The sequence below is a fragment of the Anser brachyrhynchus genome, assembly GCF_964034855.1.
Source record: "Anser brachyrhynchus genome assembly, chromosome: 1".
Lineage (NCBI taxonomy): Eukaryota > Metazoa > Chordata > Aves > Anseriformes > Anatidae > Anser > Anser brachyrhynchus.
The window spans coordinates 190,804,460-190,823,321 of NC_137694.1; the positions used below are offsets into that span (position 1 = coordinate 190,804,460).

An 18,862-nucleotide genomic window follows, 5' to 3' on the forward strand; every position below is an offset into this window, starting at 1 on the left:
AAGACTTGAATTATAATTAAACTGTGAATTTCTTCTTTTTAACAGAAAGATCCTGTTGGGAAAACCTGTCCACTTCCTCAGCTGCCTAATAATAAGATGCTAAGTAACTTTGGCAGATGCTCTACCTACCAGCGTGCACAGAAAGGCTGGTGAAGCTGTAAAACAGCAGAATGAAGAAAAGAAGCCTGAAAATCAATGGTCATTAATCCAAGTTTGCGTTACGGTTTGAAAACTCAAATACGAAATTAACTGGTAAAAACTTAGGAACAATTTTTCTTTAAAAACAAGGAAATGTAAAACCTGACAAACATCTGAGGGAAACAGCTTCTACCGCCTTAAAGCTACCACAGGGAACGATAAATGCAGCATCTATTCTGTAGAAAACTAATGAACCTGTTAATTCTTTATGGTTCTTATTCCCTAAAGAATATGAAAATCCCGATAATTAAAAGACAAGCATGCTAACAAAACACGATTTTTTTTTTAATTCTACCATTGAGAATTCCATTAACATCACTAGTAATAGAAGTGAAACACCCTGAGTAAGTCCAGCTGTCATAGCACTGTTAGAGTGATTCAGCCTCAGCAGCATTAATCCAAAATTCTCTGAATGCCTTAAATACAGCACCTTGAACTTCACTAGGTGAACATGAATTTGCGCTACAAAACATCTTAGCTTTGACCAACTCACCCGGGTGAACACCAAGCAACACTGACCCCTAAACAGCACAACCATCCTCGCTGTTAACAGCAAAATACAGACAGGAGCTTTCATATTTGCTAGGAAGAAAGGCAAGAAATATTTAATGCTCCACTACCTACTGGAACCTCAAAAAAGGATGTGGATAAGTGAGGGATTTTATTATACCTATAAACATCAGAATTTCATAATAATAAGAAAAGATAACATGGAATTAAACTGTAGTATTCAAGTTAGGGGAGGAGGAGAAGAAATATTTACTCTGTTTAGTTTCGTAAAAGTTATGGCCTTACTGCATTCGTAGATTTGAGATGGGATGAAGAACTTAGCCAAACACACAGCCATAGGTCAAAAGATGAAAATGAACCACTTATAATAGAGAACTAACGTTCACGACACTTTTTTGGCATTTTCACTTTGTGGAATCATTCCCTGCTTCTTCCCCCAAGTCACAGCAGTGGTGGTGGGCTTTGTTATTGTTTTCACTTGATTTGAAAATCAGCCTAGCATGTATGACATCCAGTGAAGAAGTAACATGGATTAAATCCTTGAAGCTGAAAGATTTACACATTTATACTAAACACCAGAAGAACTGCTGTATACACAAAAAAGGCACCAAAATAATGCCATGCTTTCTAGAAAGCCCAGAAAGACACAGGTACTGGTCTGCCCTTTCAAATGATTACTTGGAAAGCACAGAATTAACTTTTTCCCCCTTCCGATGCCATATTTACGGCACCGAGTAGCCTTGCCATTTTACCTACTGGAATTCAATGACTTGGACTTCGACTCCACAAACTTACCGGTGTGCTTTGAGCTTACACACAGAACCTGAGACCAAACAAAACCCTTTCACCCCCCAGGCAAGTCAACTTACATCCCCCCCAAGGACCACTGCGCACTGACAAGGTCAGGGCGTTCTAGAAATAGACTTACTCGAGCACATCCAAGGCAAACAGCCTCAGTAACTCAGGACCAAAGTAGTAAGTCTGCTCAGATTTATGATCCAACTGACTGAAACAAGTTCAGGAGAACGTACAAAGCTCGACGGGTATAAGCATGCAGAACAAGCGTCTACTCTTTAGGCAGTGTTAGACACAACAGGTCTGTAAGGACAGGGGCCAACAACCAAGTAATGCAGATGATGGGCATCAGCAGGACATAAACCATATAGAAAAATATTAGTATTATGTGTTTGGTACAAAGCAAGTGGTACAAGGTTTGGGAAACTACATCATGGGCACCTGACTTGCCAGAAAGCACGTTCTGAGTCCAAACTTTTGTCAAAGTAATTAGTGCATACAGCTAGGCTGATTGATGATCCTGTACCTTCAGAGAAACTTGAGAAAAATCTTGATTCTCTAAAAAATAAAAAGCCTGAACTAACGGTGATGCAATGATAACCACTTCACCTAGCCGTAATCCCATTTTCACAAAACCTATTGCATTTCATACATTTAAGTGTTTTAAAATTACATTATAGCAAGAACTGAAAGCTCACAGCGAAGGTTCACACAACAGCCTGATGCGAGTCAGGGGTTTGCTGCTGGAGGAATCCCACCTTCAGCCCCACGCGTGCACTCCTGTCCTTCGTGCTGGAGCCAGGATTCAGCTGGAGATGGGCTTATTCAGAGTGTGGCAAACTGTTTACAGGTATTATTTTGTATGTTTTCCGCCCCATTAGAGCTGAAAGGCACCGCTGAATGCTCAGATGAGCAATGAGGTTGTCTAAGGGAAGAGAGCAAGCAAACACAGCGGAGGCAGAGCTGCTTCATCCACAGGCAGGATGAGCGTGGTACATCTTCTAACCCCTACGTGCCTTCCAAGGCAGCAGGAGGCAGTGCATTCACCCCCGCAGAAAGCCACAGCTGGGCGTTATACCTACTGCAGAAACAGTTCTGCTTAGTTGAAAAAGTTCAACATTACTAAAGTAGACTTCAAAATTGGGCAACAAAATCAACTGCAACTTTATCATTCACTTCAAGCTGTCTGAGGGTCACTTTAAAGTGATTTTACTTTTACTGATTCTCTCTACATATATCATTCCAAAATGAAAGTATTCTAAAAAGACTTAATTTTCTAAGGGACACTTGTTTTTTGTTTCAAGAGCAGGAAAAAGATTAAAAACATTTCAATTATATTACCTAAAACAAGTTGGATAAAGCAAGACCAGAAGATAAATATTAGGTTAAATTACTGGTTCTTCATTTGACTTAATTTAAAAACATTTTGAAAAATAGAATAGTCTTAATAGCACATACTAAACTTACAGAAAACAAGTCAACGCTATCTTCTGCATTACAAACTTTCAGCCACACAGCCAAAGCCTGGCTGTGTTGGGAAGTTCAGATTTATTCAAGCCCAGAGTATTTAAATGTACTTTCAGCCAGCTTAAAGTTTATCCCATCGTAGGTTCCTGCTTGCTCCTGGCACAGAAAATATCTGTCAAAAATCAGATAAACAGATTCTGTTATGAAAGCCTCTTATATATTAATAAATGATAACGGATAATAATGCAAACAAATCAAAAAAGCTACTCTGCAAAGGATTTCAGCTCAAAAGAGTAGCTGACAACTTTTCATGGCTCCTCTACAAAGTTTCCTGCTGATGACTTTCCAGGTACAGGTAAAGAGAATAAAGAATGGTTCCTACTCGTTCATCTGCAGACGAGGATAAATTCAGTTCACAAGACATTAAGATTTGATATTTACTTGTGCTCACCACTAAAAGCAGCACCTCACACCCATTCTAACGGGGTGGCTGCCAGCATCATCAGTACCTGCTTTACAGATTCACCTGGCTTGGTTCCTCCACCAAGTTCACTTCTGGTCTAGACCTACAAGACCACAGCACCCGCACAGCCTCTCTCTTCTACGATGTACTTCCAGGGGCATGTCTTCATTTTCCTTGGTGTTGCTGGTTCAGGGGCTCTCAAATGCCACAGGTATGTAAGTACCACCAGGAAGACCAGCTACATCTTGGCTGGCTTCAGAGCTACGACACTCCACAAAATAAGGTCAGTTCAACACAAAAAAGGATCACATCCCTTATTGCCTGAGGTTGTTTTTCCTTTGTTCATAGTTGTTCTTATAACACAGTGGAAACGCAGGCCCCCACATTTTAATTTCACCATAGCACAATTGTTCTAGATATCCGATGGATCAGGAACACGTTATTAGAAAATCACCACTACGTGCTCGCCCGAGTCTTTACTTCCTAAACGTCTGCTAGAGATAACGCCAAAGACAGTTGGACAGACCTTCCATACAATCCAGAACAACTGCTCCGTAATCAGTATCATTTACTCAGTATCATTTACTCCAAGTTTCAATCAGCGTGCTATATGAACACACTAAGGTTTGAAGAGTTAGAAAGTGTTTGGATAAACATATTGTTACCTTTAAATACATTTCAAAGCTCAGAAACTAGTGACAGAAATATCATATTTAAATCTTAATTTTACTGTTTTTTCCTTTTCCTTATTTTTGATTCTGAGAGTCAACATGCATATATTGCTATCTTAATGCTAGACATAGATTGTCTATAATTTCTAGTTTAATTAAATTTTAAGGACTAAATGAAAAATCACTTAAATTTAAATACTAAAGAACCTAGCAAAGTGAAAAATTAAAGATGTGTTCCTATGGTAATGTTTCAAAACCCTGCCTTTTTTTCTTTCTTTAAGAAACATCCATGATTCACAATAAATGCAAACAGGTAAAACAGCATATTCAAAGGTATGGAGAAAAAAGTCGATCTGCGCAATCCTTTCTTTTTGGTATCAGCCTTCCACCCCAGAAACACACATTTTATCCTGAAAAAAGTCTATCAGTGTGACTCAGTCTTGCACATACTTTACTATGCAATTTTTATATGGAGCGTGCTTGAAGAAAAAGACAAAGAAACCTTGACAAAAGAATAAAGAATACAAGGAACACAGCTTGTGACTGAAGCACATTTCAGGGACTCACAACTAAATTTGCAGCATGTCATGTGAAAATAAAAAGCCATATTACTCACCAAAACGTTAGCACAAAGAAAACATTGCAGGGTAAGATGCTCTAGCAGCAGTAAATTTCTCAAGTGGAGGTCTAACTCAGGCATCTGCACTTCTTCCAGCACCAAAATACTTCCAGAACATGGCACAACTGATATGCCAGAACAGCATCATCATTTTTATCAGAGAGAAAGGCCTATGCAGAGACTATTTTCTATTTCAAAACAAATCCCCCAGTAATCAGACCTTTTCGTGGATAAAGAAAAGGTCACTGCCCACAGCTGGAGGAAAACCCATCCGCAGCAAGCCAATAAATAACACTTCGGAGAGACAGCTAATACCGTGTGGTGAATGGCAATTACTAATTCACTTCATTCCTTTTGTTCTTTGCATTCTTTTAAATTAAAAACTGTTGCCACAACATGTAGTTTGGCAAGAAGTTCAAAGCAGAGGAGTAGATTCAAGGATACGCTACACGTGGGGCTCTTCCGACCCAAGAATTTGCTGCCGTCAGAAGAAAAGCCTTGCCTTGACATCCCTCCCTTCCTGCTCCTAGCCACAAAATCCCTCCCTTAGGACAGCTCTAGTCTGTGCCACACTCCTCCAAGCGGATTCATCCCCTGCAACCAGCAACAAGCTATCTTTTATTCCCTGGAATAACAAATTCTGTTTGTCTACAGTAGGGTATGACAAGTACCCAAACCAGCAACAAAGTACGTGGTAAGAGCAAAAGACAAGGAGGGGATGGATGAGGAGAGGCAGAGATGGCACAGAAGAGCAAGTTACCTCTCTCCCTACTTTCCTCTTTCTCAAATGGGTTAAACCACAGTGAGCACAGGTGGCTAACATGCAAAAAACGAGGCAAAAAACCACTACAAACCACAGCCTTCCACCTACCCCTGCAATCAGCTCCAGCACAGAGTACCTGAAGAGGCCACAGTGCCGGGGATCCAGTTGAGGACCTTCTCCTCCTTTCTTCCACAAAATTACCATTTCTCAGCCAGCCTAAAATCTAAGTTTTAAGAGAGCACAATTACAAGGCAACAGAAGCAACTATGACAAGACTAGTTACCAGCTGCAGCACTTGGAGAAATCCTACACCGAAGGGCAAGCAACAATACCTCGCTCCTGACTAAAAACTCCGTGCTGCTTTATAAAAACACGCAGCAGCTTCAACTCTACTTTTACGTAAAGCAATACACGAGGTACCAATCTATTCTTTTTAAAGGAAAATATTGCTGGACTTCATTTACCCTTTCTTCTCTCTGACCGCTCTGAAGTCACCTCGATATGTTTGGCACTCGAGAAAGCCGAAGTTGCTGCCTACGCTACCGAAAATAGGATTTACAGTAACCGTAACATTTTGTTCTCCGTTCCACTGCCAATAAGTCCTGTGACTCTCTGCTTTTTAACAATTACTTGCACCGCGCTGGCACTTCCACAAAACTGTCATTACAAACCCCAAAAAACCTCTTAAGGAATAATAAAATCAGAGGCCAGTGCTGTGCGAGTCAAGAACCGTTTTCACACGTACATCACTTCACACCAGCAAGTCATTTATTGCTGGCTCTCACCATCACAAAGTCCTTCCCCAAGCCTCCACAACCAGCCCCTCCCCTTACCATCCCAAACAGCCATCACCAGCCAAGCTGTCACCCAGCTATTCATGACAAGGGGTTTCCAAACAAACTTCTGAGCAGCTCAGTTTCTAAGAGATGCTACTAACAGCCCCGTTAATTCCTAAACTTCAACTGGTTTCTCTATCCAGAGAAGGTGCTTATCGTTAGTTTTTGGAAGTTTAGTTTTAGTTAGCCTTGGGAATCTTCCTGGATTTCTAAAAGGTGTTTAATAAGGTCCCTTTCCATCAACTGCATTGCCTTCGCCCGTCCTTCTCTAAAGCTGTCGTCTCCTCACCTCAGAACCTTTCACGTCTCTGCTGCTGCTCCACCTTGCCAGCAAGTATTTTCCACTATTGCACTGGTTCCTTTTAAAAAGATGTCACCATTGCCCTTTTCCAGTTTTCTATGGCTCAAGTTAAAACACTAAGTTATACTTCCCAGCTAATTATCTGCTTATTTCATTTCTGAGCTCCTTCACGCGTGTGAACGTGCCTCATCTTGACTTGTGACTGCTCATTTCAGTTTGTTCAAGCAGCCCCTTCTCCAAACACTGCCATTCGAGGTCTGGTGCATTCCTTACCTTGACTTCTTTAAGTTCTTCCATAAAGCACTGACAAAAACAAAGCTTGTTTCCTGCTGTCATTTCACCATCTCAAAACACTCCTCTTACAGCTCAGTGACCCGCCGGTCCTACAGACTGTATCATGCTACAGATGTATCAGAAAATGGGAGGAGAAAATGGGAGAAGAAGGCCATGCCCTTCGAGTAGCTTTTCAAGACTGGGATTTGCGCTTGTGTGTGGCTTTGAGGGGTTATGGGACAGGGGAGGGGGGCTGCCAGATGGCTATTGCGCTATGTTTTTATACTTAGCCTACCATTACCTTCATTCTTCTCAATATTAATCATGTACAGAAGATGTATTTTTTCAGAATGTATTCTTACTCCCAAGGGCTCCCTTTATTCTATTTGGCCATGCCAGGTACTTTAATTGCTGGTACAACATCTTCATGAGCAATAAATGCCCACTGAGAGCCCAGTAACCTTCAAAAACTGTCCCCAAGCAGCTTGCAACATTTCACCTCTTCAGCTCTTTCAGCTTTAAGGAGCTGTATCTTCCCATCACCACCCCCTTTCCAATAAAGAAATACACCAAGTTAAGTGGCACTTCAGCGGCTTTCTTAACCTCGTTTAGATTCAGCATCCTTCCAGGAGCAAAATACAAAACACGTTTGTCACGGCCCTCAGTGGCAATAGCTTGAACCCGCTCTCCCATCATACTGCAGGCCAAGTCGTGAGTTGGTTCTCCTGCTGCGTGCCCCCTGACCGGCTGTTTCATTACTCACCGGCCCGAAGTTTGTCTTGGTATTTCTCTCCATCTGCCTAAACTAAATTAGGGTAACAAGCCGTTCGTGACTATTTCCTGCTTTGCAGCCACTCTGGTCTCACACAGGCCAAAGGAAACGCAGACCACATGCTATTTCCCCCCCCCTTACACGTGCCTGGGATGCTACCCATATAGGTTTCAGTGTTGCAATAGGTCCTTTTTTGTTTCTGAGTTGAGTATTTGGTTATCTGACACTCATCTGGCAGTTGTAAAAACTCACCTGGAAGCTTATAAAGACCTGAATGAACATAAGAGCAAATGGCAGCTATAGCACATTTCCTCATGAGGGGTTGTTTTGTTCAACCCTGCTTAAACAGGGCTGACATTCACTCAAAAAGCGAAGAGTTTGGAACACCAAACAGCTGAAATACAAAAACTTAGATAAGATTCAAGTTACACATTTGCAGCCTTGCTGTCCTGAAGCCCCGGCAGGCAGAGCTGGCTCCATTTGCTCTTCCCATGCTCCGTACCTTGCACAGTAGTTCCGTGAGAACAACGCAGGTCACAAAACCTGATTTTCCGAGGCTTCACTGGGGGATTATCCAGTGTCTGTAATTGCAAGTACACCTGCAGCAAGGACCCTCCCTCACAGGACGAGGTTGTGGCTTTCCCAGGGAACACATCCAGGCCAGAAACACAAGGGGGAATCAGGGGATTTACTGCAATTCAGAGCCTTTTGTATGCCGAGCTCTCAGTTGCACATGTTATTCAAACACACAGTAATGAATTGAGGCTTTTTTTTTTTACTGCAATTCTCAAGTGTCCTTTATTCAAATGTCAACATCTTGTACACAAGGTGTTACAAGCACACAGAATGGAGCACTCCCAGAAAAACAGGCAGATTGTGCCAGTGACCTTTAGCTGTGTTCTTCCATCTTCGCAGAACACGCGTGTTTTTTTCCAAGCCTGACTTGAATTTTGGATGTTTAGGCTATCAGCTGTACTCGAGAAAAATCACTGTGTTCTCTTGAACATTTTGTCCTTTAGAGAACATCTCTGCAGCTTTAATCCTGATTTGGAGATCTTCTCCTGCAAATTCTGAGTTAAGCACAACACGCTTTGCCATGCCACCACCTAACAGCGAGGGTGGTTACAAGGCAGCTGAATGCAAACCGTTGCCTGAACGGCAGCCTCTCTTTGTGCAAGTATTACTTAAAAAATAGTCCTTTGACATCCTGATCTTCGTATGTTCGAGTCTTTCAGTAGGACACACAAGGCAAATGCAACAGGGCACATCAGCAGAATTCTCCAGGTGTTAGGTTGCCCGTCCAGTACCTTTCCTACACCAACTGCTATGGAGCTCAGATTTGTTTCTGCACAAAATTAATATATATTTATTAAATGGGAAGCCTACGATACACAAAAGTTAGTAATAGGTTCAGACGTGGCTTAGCACCTTGCAAAAAAAGCGCAGCTATGAATCAAGCTGCTCTGTAATCCCAAGCGTGCCATTACGGGGGCTTGACAAGGTCTCAGAAACCATTTGTTGAGCCTCTGCGGAGAGGAGAGCAAGCAGCAGGCTAGCCAGCCACGACACAGCCCCTTCGGAAAGGCTTTCAGCCTGCGAGGAGCATGAACGCGCAGCACCGCTCGCCCAGCATGGCAAGAAAAGGTGAGGGTGGCAGGGGGACAGGGCTGCGGGTTAGAGCACGGTGGGATGAAACCTGCAACTGAAACCTTTCTCCCATCTGTTCACGCGAAATGGGCTTCTCTACTCCACACCCAAGACTGCTTTACAGTGGAAGGGAACCAGAAAGGAATAAAGGCTTTTATTTGCAGCAGAGACAAGGATCTTCATGCTCCTGCCTCAGCATCATTACCTTATTTAAACAAACTTAGATAAATTGTCTGCATTGAACCTTAAAGAGCATTTCCATGACTTAATTTAACAGAGGAAAGTGAACTGATTCACACCATCTACATAAAATCAGAGCCCACAGCTTGGAGTATTTTATAACATTACCAAGCTGCTCCCTTACTATTTCCAACAGCCAATTCCATATCGACTTTACACAATCTTCCTAAGATCGCTTCGTTTCAAAATGAGGGTTCTGAATGAGGCTGACGTACCAGGACCCTCTGTGTGGTTGGGCTTGATGTTGGTTTGAGAGCTGTATTTTCTGCAGAGCGGTTATCGCAGGCACCAGCGACCACAAGCTGTACTGGTTAAAAAAAGCAAAGTAACGCAGCCGGATATTCATCCACTCTAGGTCGGTCTTTTAGAACCCGCCCTGGCCAGCAAAGCTCCTGCAGAGGCAAGAAAGGCTCACCGCAGTCCCCCTTAAAAGGAAGGCAGGCCCTTAACTGTTATTAAACTCGATCAGATATCAGGAAACGCTTTCTCAAGGCCTGCTTTCAGCCTGTTCGCTACAGAAGTGCTGCTGCTCAGTGAATTACCTGCGCTGTGCTTACTTACAACACACTTGCTTCGTTCCTGGGGTTTTCCATACCTCCTACTGGGCCTCCCAGGACCCAGATTCCTGACCCACCTCTTCCTCCCCATTCACTCCCTGAGGGAGAACCTGAGATGTTGCTCTACGGGTAACTGATTGGAGACTTTCCTAGGGGCTGAAGTCTCATTTTTATTCCTGTCTTACAGCCTCCGTATTAGAGCTCTTCAGATTTTGGGTAATAAAAAAAATATAAAACAACTGAGATCCTTTATTTTTTTAAACTTCTAAGAGTCTTAAAACATGACACTCAAAGAGCAAGAGCTAGAGCGAGCACACCCCCTTGTCATTTCACCAAGAGCATCCTCCTGCAGTGACATGCTCCTCCTCCATAACCAGCACCCTCAACAACTGTCTTCTATTCCCTCCTAAGAAGCCAGGCGCAGCAGTACGTGGCCACATTATTTACATTTTGCATTATTCTTACTTCTAATCCAGGAAAAAGCAGATACAGATCTGAAAAATTAAGGAGCCCGAGACATTGCGCAGCACAGCACGCGCGTCTCATTACGCAGAGTTTAATTAGGAGCTTTCTAACTACTGTGGTGACGGATCCAGGAGAGACTCGGGGCACACGCTCTAACAAGGTACCGCGGACACGTCGCAGCGGCACCAGCAGCCCGCGGCTCCCCCAGCTGCCACCCTACTGCTCGCGGAGGCAGCAGCCGGGCGCTCGCGTGCCGACTGCGGCTCTCAGCGCAGGGAGCTGCAACCGGCACGCAGCGGCGCACGGCTACAGCAACGAACAAAAAGCGATGCCCATCGAGCAGAAGACGTGTTGTTTGGCAGGTTATACCAAAAACTAGGGGGTACAAACTTCACGGCGTGACTCCTGTAGAGGTTCAATGTGGGGATGAGCAAGGAGCTCTAAGCCTAGACCCGTTACTACGCTTCTTCTAAGTACAATTTTCTCACTGGCCCAACGACCTCCACTTGTTGCACTCCCAAACTCTTCCTTCCTCTTGCTAAAAATCAGTTGCGATAATAACTCAGTCAATACATACCAGTAAATACAACCTGGAACATGCTTAAACTCAGCTGCTGTCAACCTTACGAAGGGCCAAGACTTTCTGAAAGCAAAATCCCTCAAGCAAACAAAGGCTCTCAACTCCTCTGCATTTTCCCTTTGACAACAGGTTCCACAGTTCATCTATGTTGTGTTAAAATATTTTTTTTTCCTACTGTTCAGAAAAAAATGGTTCAAATTCTATCAAACAAGATGAGCACCACCACCTCTTACCCAAACTGTTCGTTATTTTATATGACTTAAACATGTTCTTTTTTTTTTTTCCTCCTACATACAAAGGTAAGGCTCTTTTGAAGACTGGCAATATTCGTGCAATATCCTTTTCCCGGTAGGTCAGTTACCGCATGCCATAAAAAAGGTGAAGCAAACCAGTAGTTTACTGGATACCCCCTAGTATTTCCTACCCTGTTTCTTACACAACTCACGCAGACCCTCTCAGGCGAAAAAAAAAAGGTGGAAAAAAGCGGGTAAGAATGTGATTGTCTCAGAGGTGCACGGAAGAGCCCACTACGTATGCGTATTTTCATAGTTCCAATTCCAACGTGTTAGTACACCCAAATGAGATCACCTACATCATGGGGGATGTAGATGATTTCCCCGTGACGGGGGAGAGCCCTCCATCTACAGCAATACTTCCAACAGAGAACCAGAAGAGCTTAAATGAAATTTAGCTTTAAAAGTCTCCAGCTGTGCTCCTGTTCGGGACCTCCATCAAACAGAAGCCGGAGAGCACCAGCTCACTTGCCGTGGGTTCCCCACCCGGAGCATCACCCACGCGCGTCTCTCCCAGAGAGGAAGACCAGCTTCCAATAACGCACTGGGGGATGCCACTCCAGTTTGAGATCTTCAATTATATCATCTTCTTGCTGTTGTAATTAAAGAGCTAGACACTGCCTAAGAGTGACATTCGATAGCTTCTTACTCTCATCCAAACCACAGCCGATAAACAGGAAAAGTGAATATTTGGCAATGCTTCAAATCGCCACCGAGACAGGCATCCCTGCGTGACGGCACAGACTTCAGACTGTAGCTGCGCGCTGAAAACTGAAGGGGAAGCAAATAAAAATACAGTGCAAGATCAATCCCACTCAAACGAGACACCACTTCGGTATTAGCACGCTACCACCGGCGCAGAAAGCGCAGGCTGAGAGCGCAGCAAAGTGCCCGCCTCGGGTGCTGGAGCACGGAGGAAGCCCACGCTCCCACTGCAAGCCCTCTAGCGTCCCACCGCTTCAGTGCGCCGAAGCAAATACCTGGGAGTCAATTCCTGATGAACTCTGAAGGAGTCTGATCCAGTCAATTAAAGAAACAAACCCCTTCACGTCTCTGTGACGGTCCAACAAGCTTTAAAAATGCTGGCATATTTTTCTATTCCTGCCTAAGACAAACAGGTAGCTTTATAACCTGGGTTGAGCAACATTTCCGAGCGCCCAGGCGGCACACAAAGCAGATTTTTACGCAGGAACTGGAATTCTCTAGGCAATAAAAAGTGAACTAACTGTCCTAGTGCCACCAGCAACAAGAGGATCGCCTTCTTGATCCCAAGTCTGATGCCTTCTCTTGTACCCTGCTGCTCTAACACACTCAGCTCGGAGCCTGCTGCAGGTCCTGCGCTGATGGGAGAGGCAGCACCGCTCACCACACAGCCAGGAAGGTTCTCTTCAGCCACAGAGACTACAAACTTCACAACAAAAGGAATTGAAGTGAGAACCGGAGAGCCACACGCAGTTTTGCCATGGGCAGCGCACTGCGCGGTGCTGAGCTGTAACTCTTCGATTGGTGCTCACCGACCTGAGGGCCGGCAGGTTCAGGTTTGGGCACCAAACACCCGCGGAACCGCGCCTGGCGATTCCCTTTTGGACGTTCTCAACACAAGCAGCCCGGCCCAAAGCCCTGCTTCGTGGCAAGGGGCGCGGCGCGGCTGCAGCAGCCGTCGGGCCGGAGCGGGGCTGAAAGCCGGGCTATGCCCTCGTCGGGTCACCCAAGGCCAGGCGGCCTCTCTGCTCCTTTTAAAAACCTTCTCACCACCTGAAGACAAGGTGGCTGCCTGCCTGCCTGCCCCCCAGAAGGCCCCCCTGTAGTTCTGAGGGCATCCAGTTACCTCCCTAGGGCTAGGACACGTAGCTCCTAGCTAGTTTTGAACCGCCACGCTCCACCTCAGAGGCGGCTGCAAAGGCAATCAACAAGCGGCGAAGACACTGCGGCGCTGAAGGCGCCAGCTCCTACGACCTGTGAGCTGCGTTTTCATCACCAGGAGCTTCTGAACACAGATTCACACAAGCTGTGCTATTAAAACACAGCTCTTCTCTGTAATTGTTCTAATCATGAGACATCCGCACGTAGAGCACATCACTTAAGAAGGAGCAGCCTCAGTAATCCCAACAAAACATTTGCAGTCCTGCAGTACGCCTCCTTCAAAGCACCCTAAAACACGTGATGCATTTTAATAGACATTGAACTTGCGTTATTTTAAATAAATTTGAGAATTATACAATGCAGTTTAAGGCAAATGCATATCTTTATAGGAAAAAAACACGCACGTTCAAGCAAAAGACAGCAAACAGCTTAAGGCATGAAGAAAGTTGGAGCTGCACGAGCTCAACCAAATGAGGTGGTTGTTTTTTCCTCCAGCAGCATGAAACACTTGGGGGACATTCAGACAGCGTCATCTGGCAGATAACACCACACAAGCACTGCACTCCACCTTTCACACACCCGCCGCTGTAAGATGCACGTTATCACGGTGTCAGGAAATTGACTTGCTGGTCTCTATTTGCTTTTGCAATTTCTCTCTTTTTGATAAGGGAATCAGAACGGAATCTTTTACCTCAAGCCTAATCGCAGCCACACAATTTAGCATCACCCATGTGCAGCTAGACCGTAAGCTATAAAAACACCCGCTGATATTTGCATCTTAAATGTTTTAGGGATTGTCTGAAGGTATATTTGAAAGAGAGTTTGCAGATATCTGGCAGGGAAATGAGAAGTGCCAGGGAAAGGGACAGGGAAGGAAGCACTAAGGGAACAATAAGGCAAAAAAAAAAAAGGAGACAACAATTGCAGCTCAGCAGTTTTCTGTTAAACCGGTATTAAACACCGTACCTTGATTCCCCCATCCTCCTGAAAAGAGAGGACCTAAGAATCACACGCACTTGGAGAACAGAAAATTCTGCTTCATATCCCCCTCTGACTAATTCTCCTTCTCAAGCACACGATTCCATTTTCTGTAATTTCTGGAAATAACACTACCCCCAGCAACTCTGACCGCGCTCTCCCTAACATCACCAAGCAGACTGACAATTTCGTCGAATGAAATAAATCAGAAACCAGACGAGTTCGGAATGACTCCCGCAAACAGCCTGCAGGATCCAGAGGCAAAACGTGCGAGCAGTGGTGGTTAGCTGACTCATAGCAGCAGGCAAAATTCACGCCGAAATAACTGCGCTACGATTAATACCAGCGCGGGCAAGGCTGATGAGATCAGCTGCAGCCGGTCCCGCTGCAAACCTTCTGCAGACAACGGCTCCAGCACTGCTAAGCGAAAGCTTCAGAGAAGCCGATCCCATTTCCAACATAAAGTTAAAGCAGGCTGCAGGCAGTCATTTATCAAATGTGGAAATAACGCCCAGACTTTTCAAATGAGTGTTGTTTCAATGACAACGCACAGAGCACTGCTGTGACCAGGCTCATGGGAATAATGGATGGATGCAGCCGAGAATTTAGGACCTGTTAGCAAAGCCCTTGCCTCCCCGGTTTCTTTTGCTTCCCACTCCCTATTGTTCTGGTGCTGGTGCCATGTCAGGGATTAGTGAGAGCCAGCTGACAGTTCGCCCTATCTTTCTTTAAAGGATTTCTACAGGGAAATTTGTTTGCTGGAGTGTGTGCTAAAAAGCATCACGAATAATGATCCCTGAATGCATCCGAGAGCCCTGCAAGGAGCAGCAGCCTGCAGCTCCAGCAGCAGCCTGCAAGAACACCTAAAATGGTGCCTACAAGTGATAACCCAGACAGGAAAGCCCCGTAAAAGAAAAAAGGAGCGGCTCCCCGCTCTACAAAGCCCGGCCGAGCGCTTTGAGCGCTGCTTGCTCCCCCAGAGCCCAGCGCCGCTTGGGGCGAGGGCTTCTCTCGAGCCGGGGATGCGACCCACAAAAAGCCGTCGGCACTCAGAGGGGACGGGACGAGAAGAGCCGGGTTGGGAGGGACCGAAAGGACCCCGGAGGGGCCACGGGGAGAGAAACCGGGAGGGGAGGGCACGGAATTGGGGGGGGGGGGGGGCGGCTCCTCACTCACCCGTCCTTGCGCTTGGCTTTGTAGACGTGCCCGTAGGTGCCCCTGCCCACCTTGCAGCCCTCGTACTCGAAGAGGTCCTCCACCCGCTCCCGCTCGCCGGTCAGCTTCACCTTGAAGTCATAGTCCATCTTCGGCGCCCCCCCCCCCCCCCCCCAACACCGGGCAGCCGCCGCCGCCGCCCCCCCCCTCAGGCAGCCGCGCCCACCCAGCAGCAGGACGAGGACGAGGAGTAGGAAGACGACGGAAAGGAGGAGGAGGAGGAGGAGGAGGAGGAGGAGGAGGAGGAGGAGGAAGGCCCCGGGCCGCCCCCCGCCTCCCTCCCCAGCCCCGCTCCGCGGCCGCCCCCCGCCCGCCCGGCGGCACACCAGCCGGTCTCTCCCCCGGCGGAATACGGCCGCCGCGCCTGACGGCACTGTCGCAAAGCGACGTCGCAAAACCGCCGCGGAGCCGCCACCGCCTCCACCTCCTCGCCCGCCCGCCGGCCGCGTGGAAGGCGGCGGGTGGAGGGCGGGGCCCCGCCTCCTCGCCCAGCCCAGCATGCCTTGCGGCGCGGGGGCATGCTGGGAGGTGTAGTGCGGTGGGAGGGGTGGGCGCGGCGCGGCGCGGGGCATGACGGGAGTGGTAGTCCCGGCGGCGGGGCCGCGGGGTGCGCTGGGAAGTGTAGTCCTCAGCCGGCCTGGGGGCGCAGGGGGAAAATGAAGGGAGCTCAGCAAGAAAAGAGGGCAGAGGCCGCCTTTTCTGCAAATGTTTTTTTTTTTTTTTTCATCAGCTTTTCCTGCCATGTGGGTTACATGCCACCCACAGCTAATATATACGTGTATTTTCTGCTGCATCGCTCCGTTTGCACTTGTATTGTTGGCTATGCTCCATCAGTTCAGGTGAATAGTCCCCCAGTCATAGGAGATTTGAAACATGAAGTACAACTTCAACTTTCTAATGAGAAGAAATCAATGTTGACACCTCAAGACCAACTTTTAGTTCAGCTTCATGGAAAACTGCAAACTTTTTGTGCTTTACTTTAAAAATCTATCCAAATATGATTTCAATAAAAAATGTTTACTTTGGGGCCCCATTCTTACAAAGAAAGAGACGACCAGGCCATGATCTGCTCTTCTTCACTTTCAGGTCCCCACAAAGGCTCTTTTCATCAATTGAATTTCTTATCTCTCATTTTGTCTCCTCGCCTTTCGTGCAATCTCAGAAGTCAATCTGAAAACACACATTTAACATGTCCTGCTAAATCTGGTTCTTCGGAACTTTCATTTTTCTCTTTTTTTCTTCCCACCTTCATGGCTTGCTTTGTAACATCCTTCTGTTCCAGGTCTTTTTGTTTCTAATGTTTCCTGCACACACGCTTTAGACATTTTTTCTTTGAAATCACACCTGTAAAACAAATCAGGGTTCCCCATAGCAAAACAACCTAGTACTGTGTTAGTGTTGATCATGTGCAGAGGGGCAGAGATAGTTACCAAAGCGAGCAGTGTCCTGACAGCAGTCAAGGCGGATTCACACCATAAACGTCTCTGAATGCAGGGAATTGTGTTTCAAGTGAAAGGCCTGGTTTGTCTGGGGACTGCCTGGGCTGCAGGAATGAGCAGATGCTGCTGAGTGTTGAGGTAACAGCACCGGATAAAGAGGGTTCTGTGCCCAAGCTGGAGCAGCAGTGCTGGAAGCAGAGCTGGTTTTGTTCTGTGCACGTTTACACGGCCACGATGCAGGTGCTAGAATCCGAATTTGTGAAGCAAAGTTTATGGTTAGGGGAACTAACAAAAAGCTACTTGCTCTGTGTTTTGCACTGTTAACAAATAGAGAAAAAACATATAAAAGTAAATCTTTAATTTTCTTGCTTTCTCAACATCTATTTTTAAGTGACTAATACACAATACTCAGTCACATCCCCATGCCATTAGAATGTCCACTTGCTCCATTTACCAATTTGCCAAATTTGAGCATAATTTTGCTTTTCAGGGCAATTTTTCATTTCAGAGTAGCTACCTGCTAATAGTTTATCCCTGTTTCCCTGAAGGGATATTTTCTGTAGCAGTGTGACTAAGGTGTTCCCGGCTTGGTACTGAGTGAAAGAGGGCCAGTCCTGATAAATGCTGTACATCTTCCTCTTCTGCTTAGATCAGTGAAAGCTGAAAGCAGAAGAATAATGTTGGTGGTGTTGTTTCCTTTTTTGTTGTCATTGTTTTTTTTTTTCCTTTTCTGTGTGTAAAGAAAAACAACCGTACTTGCACAGTGTGAACACCTTCTGGAAACCTTGCAGTTGCTAATGCACAGATCTGTTAGCTGAATACTGATAGCATTTAAGAACGCAGTTTACTTGAAGCTAAAGTGCTGCTTCTGCAAACAGTTTGGTATGTAAAGTTAAGTATTCTGCATTTTGCACTTAACTATAACATTGATTTGACTAGCGAAGTGTCCTAGATTCTGGCAGGAGTGCAAGTTACCAACAACCATCCGCCCATTCTTTGGATCCAGGTCCGGTATAGCAGAGAGTTATGTTAGAAAGTGGTGGGACATCAGTTCGCCAGACGCGTGACCATCTTCAGTAACTCTCTGTCTGGCTGCTTTATGCTCCTGAAGAAGTCAGAGAATCAGTTCTAAAGAATCTTGACAGATCTTCAAAATTCTGCCTAGATTACTTTTGTTATTGAAAAGAGGCCTACTGTAGGAAAATAAACCCTAATATTGAATATTATTTGACTATTTTATATTATTTCAACAAACTGAATCATAGAAAGGGATCTCTGGAAGTTAGCTAATTCAATATTTTTCTTAAATCAGGGTTACTATTAAATTCAGGTTGCTTGGGGCTTTGTCTTGAAAACCTCTGTGGAGGGAGATTCCACAGCCTCTCTGGACCTGACTGTCCTCAGGGTGAAAATTCTTGGCCTTATACCTACCCTAAACATCCCTTCTTTCAAACTTACGGCAACAGTCTCTCCTCCCGCTGTGCACTTGGGCAAAAAGCCTGGCCCTGTCTTCTTTGCCAGCGCTGGCAGGCTGCCCCTTCTCCCAGCTGAACAAGCCCTGGTGCCCACGGCCGCTCGCATGGACGTGCTCCAGCCCGTGACCGTCTTGGTGCTCGCTGCTGAGCTCCCTCCAGCTTACCAATAATTTTCAGTATCGATATTGTTCTACTGAAGACCCCCAACCCGGGCACTCTATTATTAAGTTCTGTATTAAAAGATTCTGCCCTACTTACATATGTAATAAAATCTAATAAAGTTACTTTCTAAAGAAATTAAATGACTGAAGAATCAAATTAAAGCAGACTTTCAGAGCTTATTTTGAAAAATTTAGTAATTGCCTGAGGTTTGCTGCCCTCTAAAGGCTACCTTTATTATTATTGCAGAGGAAGTATTTTATTGTGGAAAGTATCCCTACAG

General features: G+C 45.6%; 1 protein-coding gene across 7 annotated transcripts in view; it reads right to left on the bottom strand.

The window, feature by feature from the left end:
- CDK8 (cyclin dependent kinase 8) overlaps nucleotides 1-16,019 on the bottom strand; it is an 81,066-nt gene extending 65,047 nt beyond the window's left edge. For 2 of the 7 annotated variants that reach the window (XM_080576958.1, XM_080576957.1), the window contains exon 1: nucleotides 15,468-15,623. In XM_080576958.1, coding sequence (XP_080433084.1) covers nucleotides 15,468-15,595 — 128 coding nt within the window. In that variant the 5' untranslated portion in view covers nucleotides 15,596-15,623. Of the gene's footprint in view, nucleotides 1-2,970; nucleotides 4,089-4,720; nucleotides 5,568-15,467; nucleotides 15,625-15,832 lie in introns of those variants that run through there. The other 5 variants (XM_080576963.1, XM_080576960.1, XM_080576962.1 and 2 more) reach the window with 5 other exon arrangements.
- Nucleotides 16,020-18,862: the final 2,843 nt, after the last annotated feature.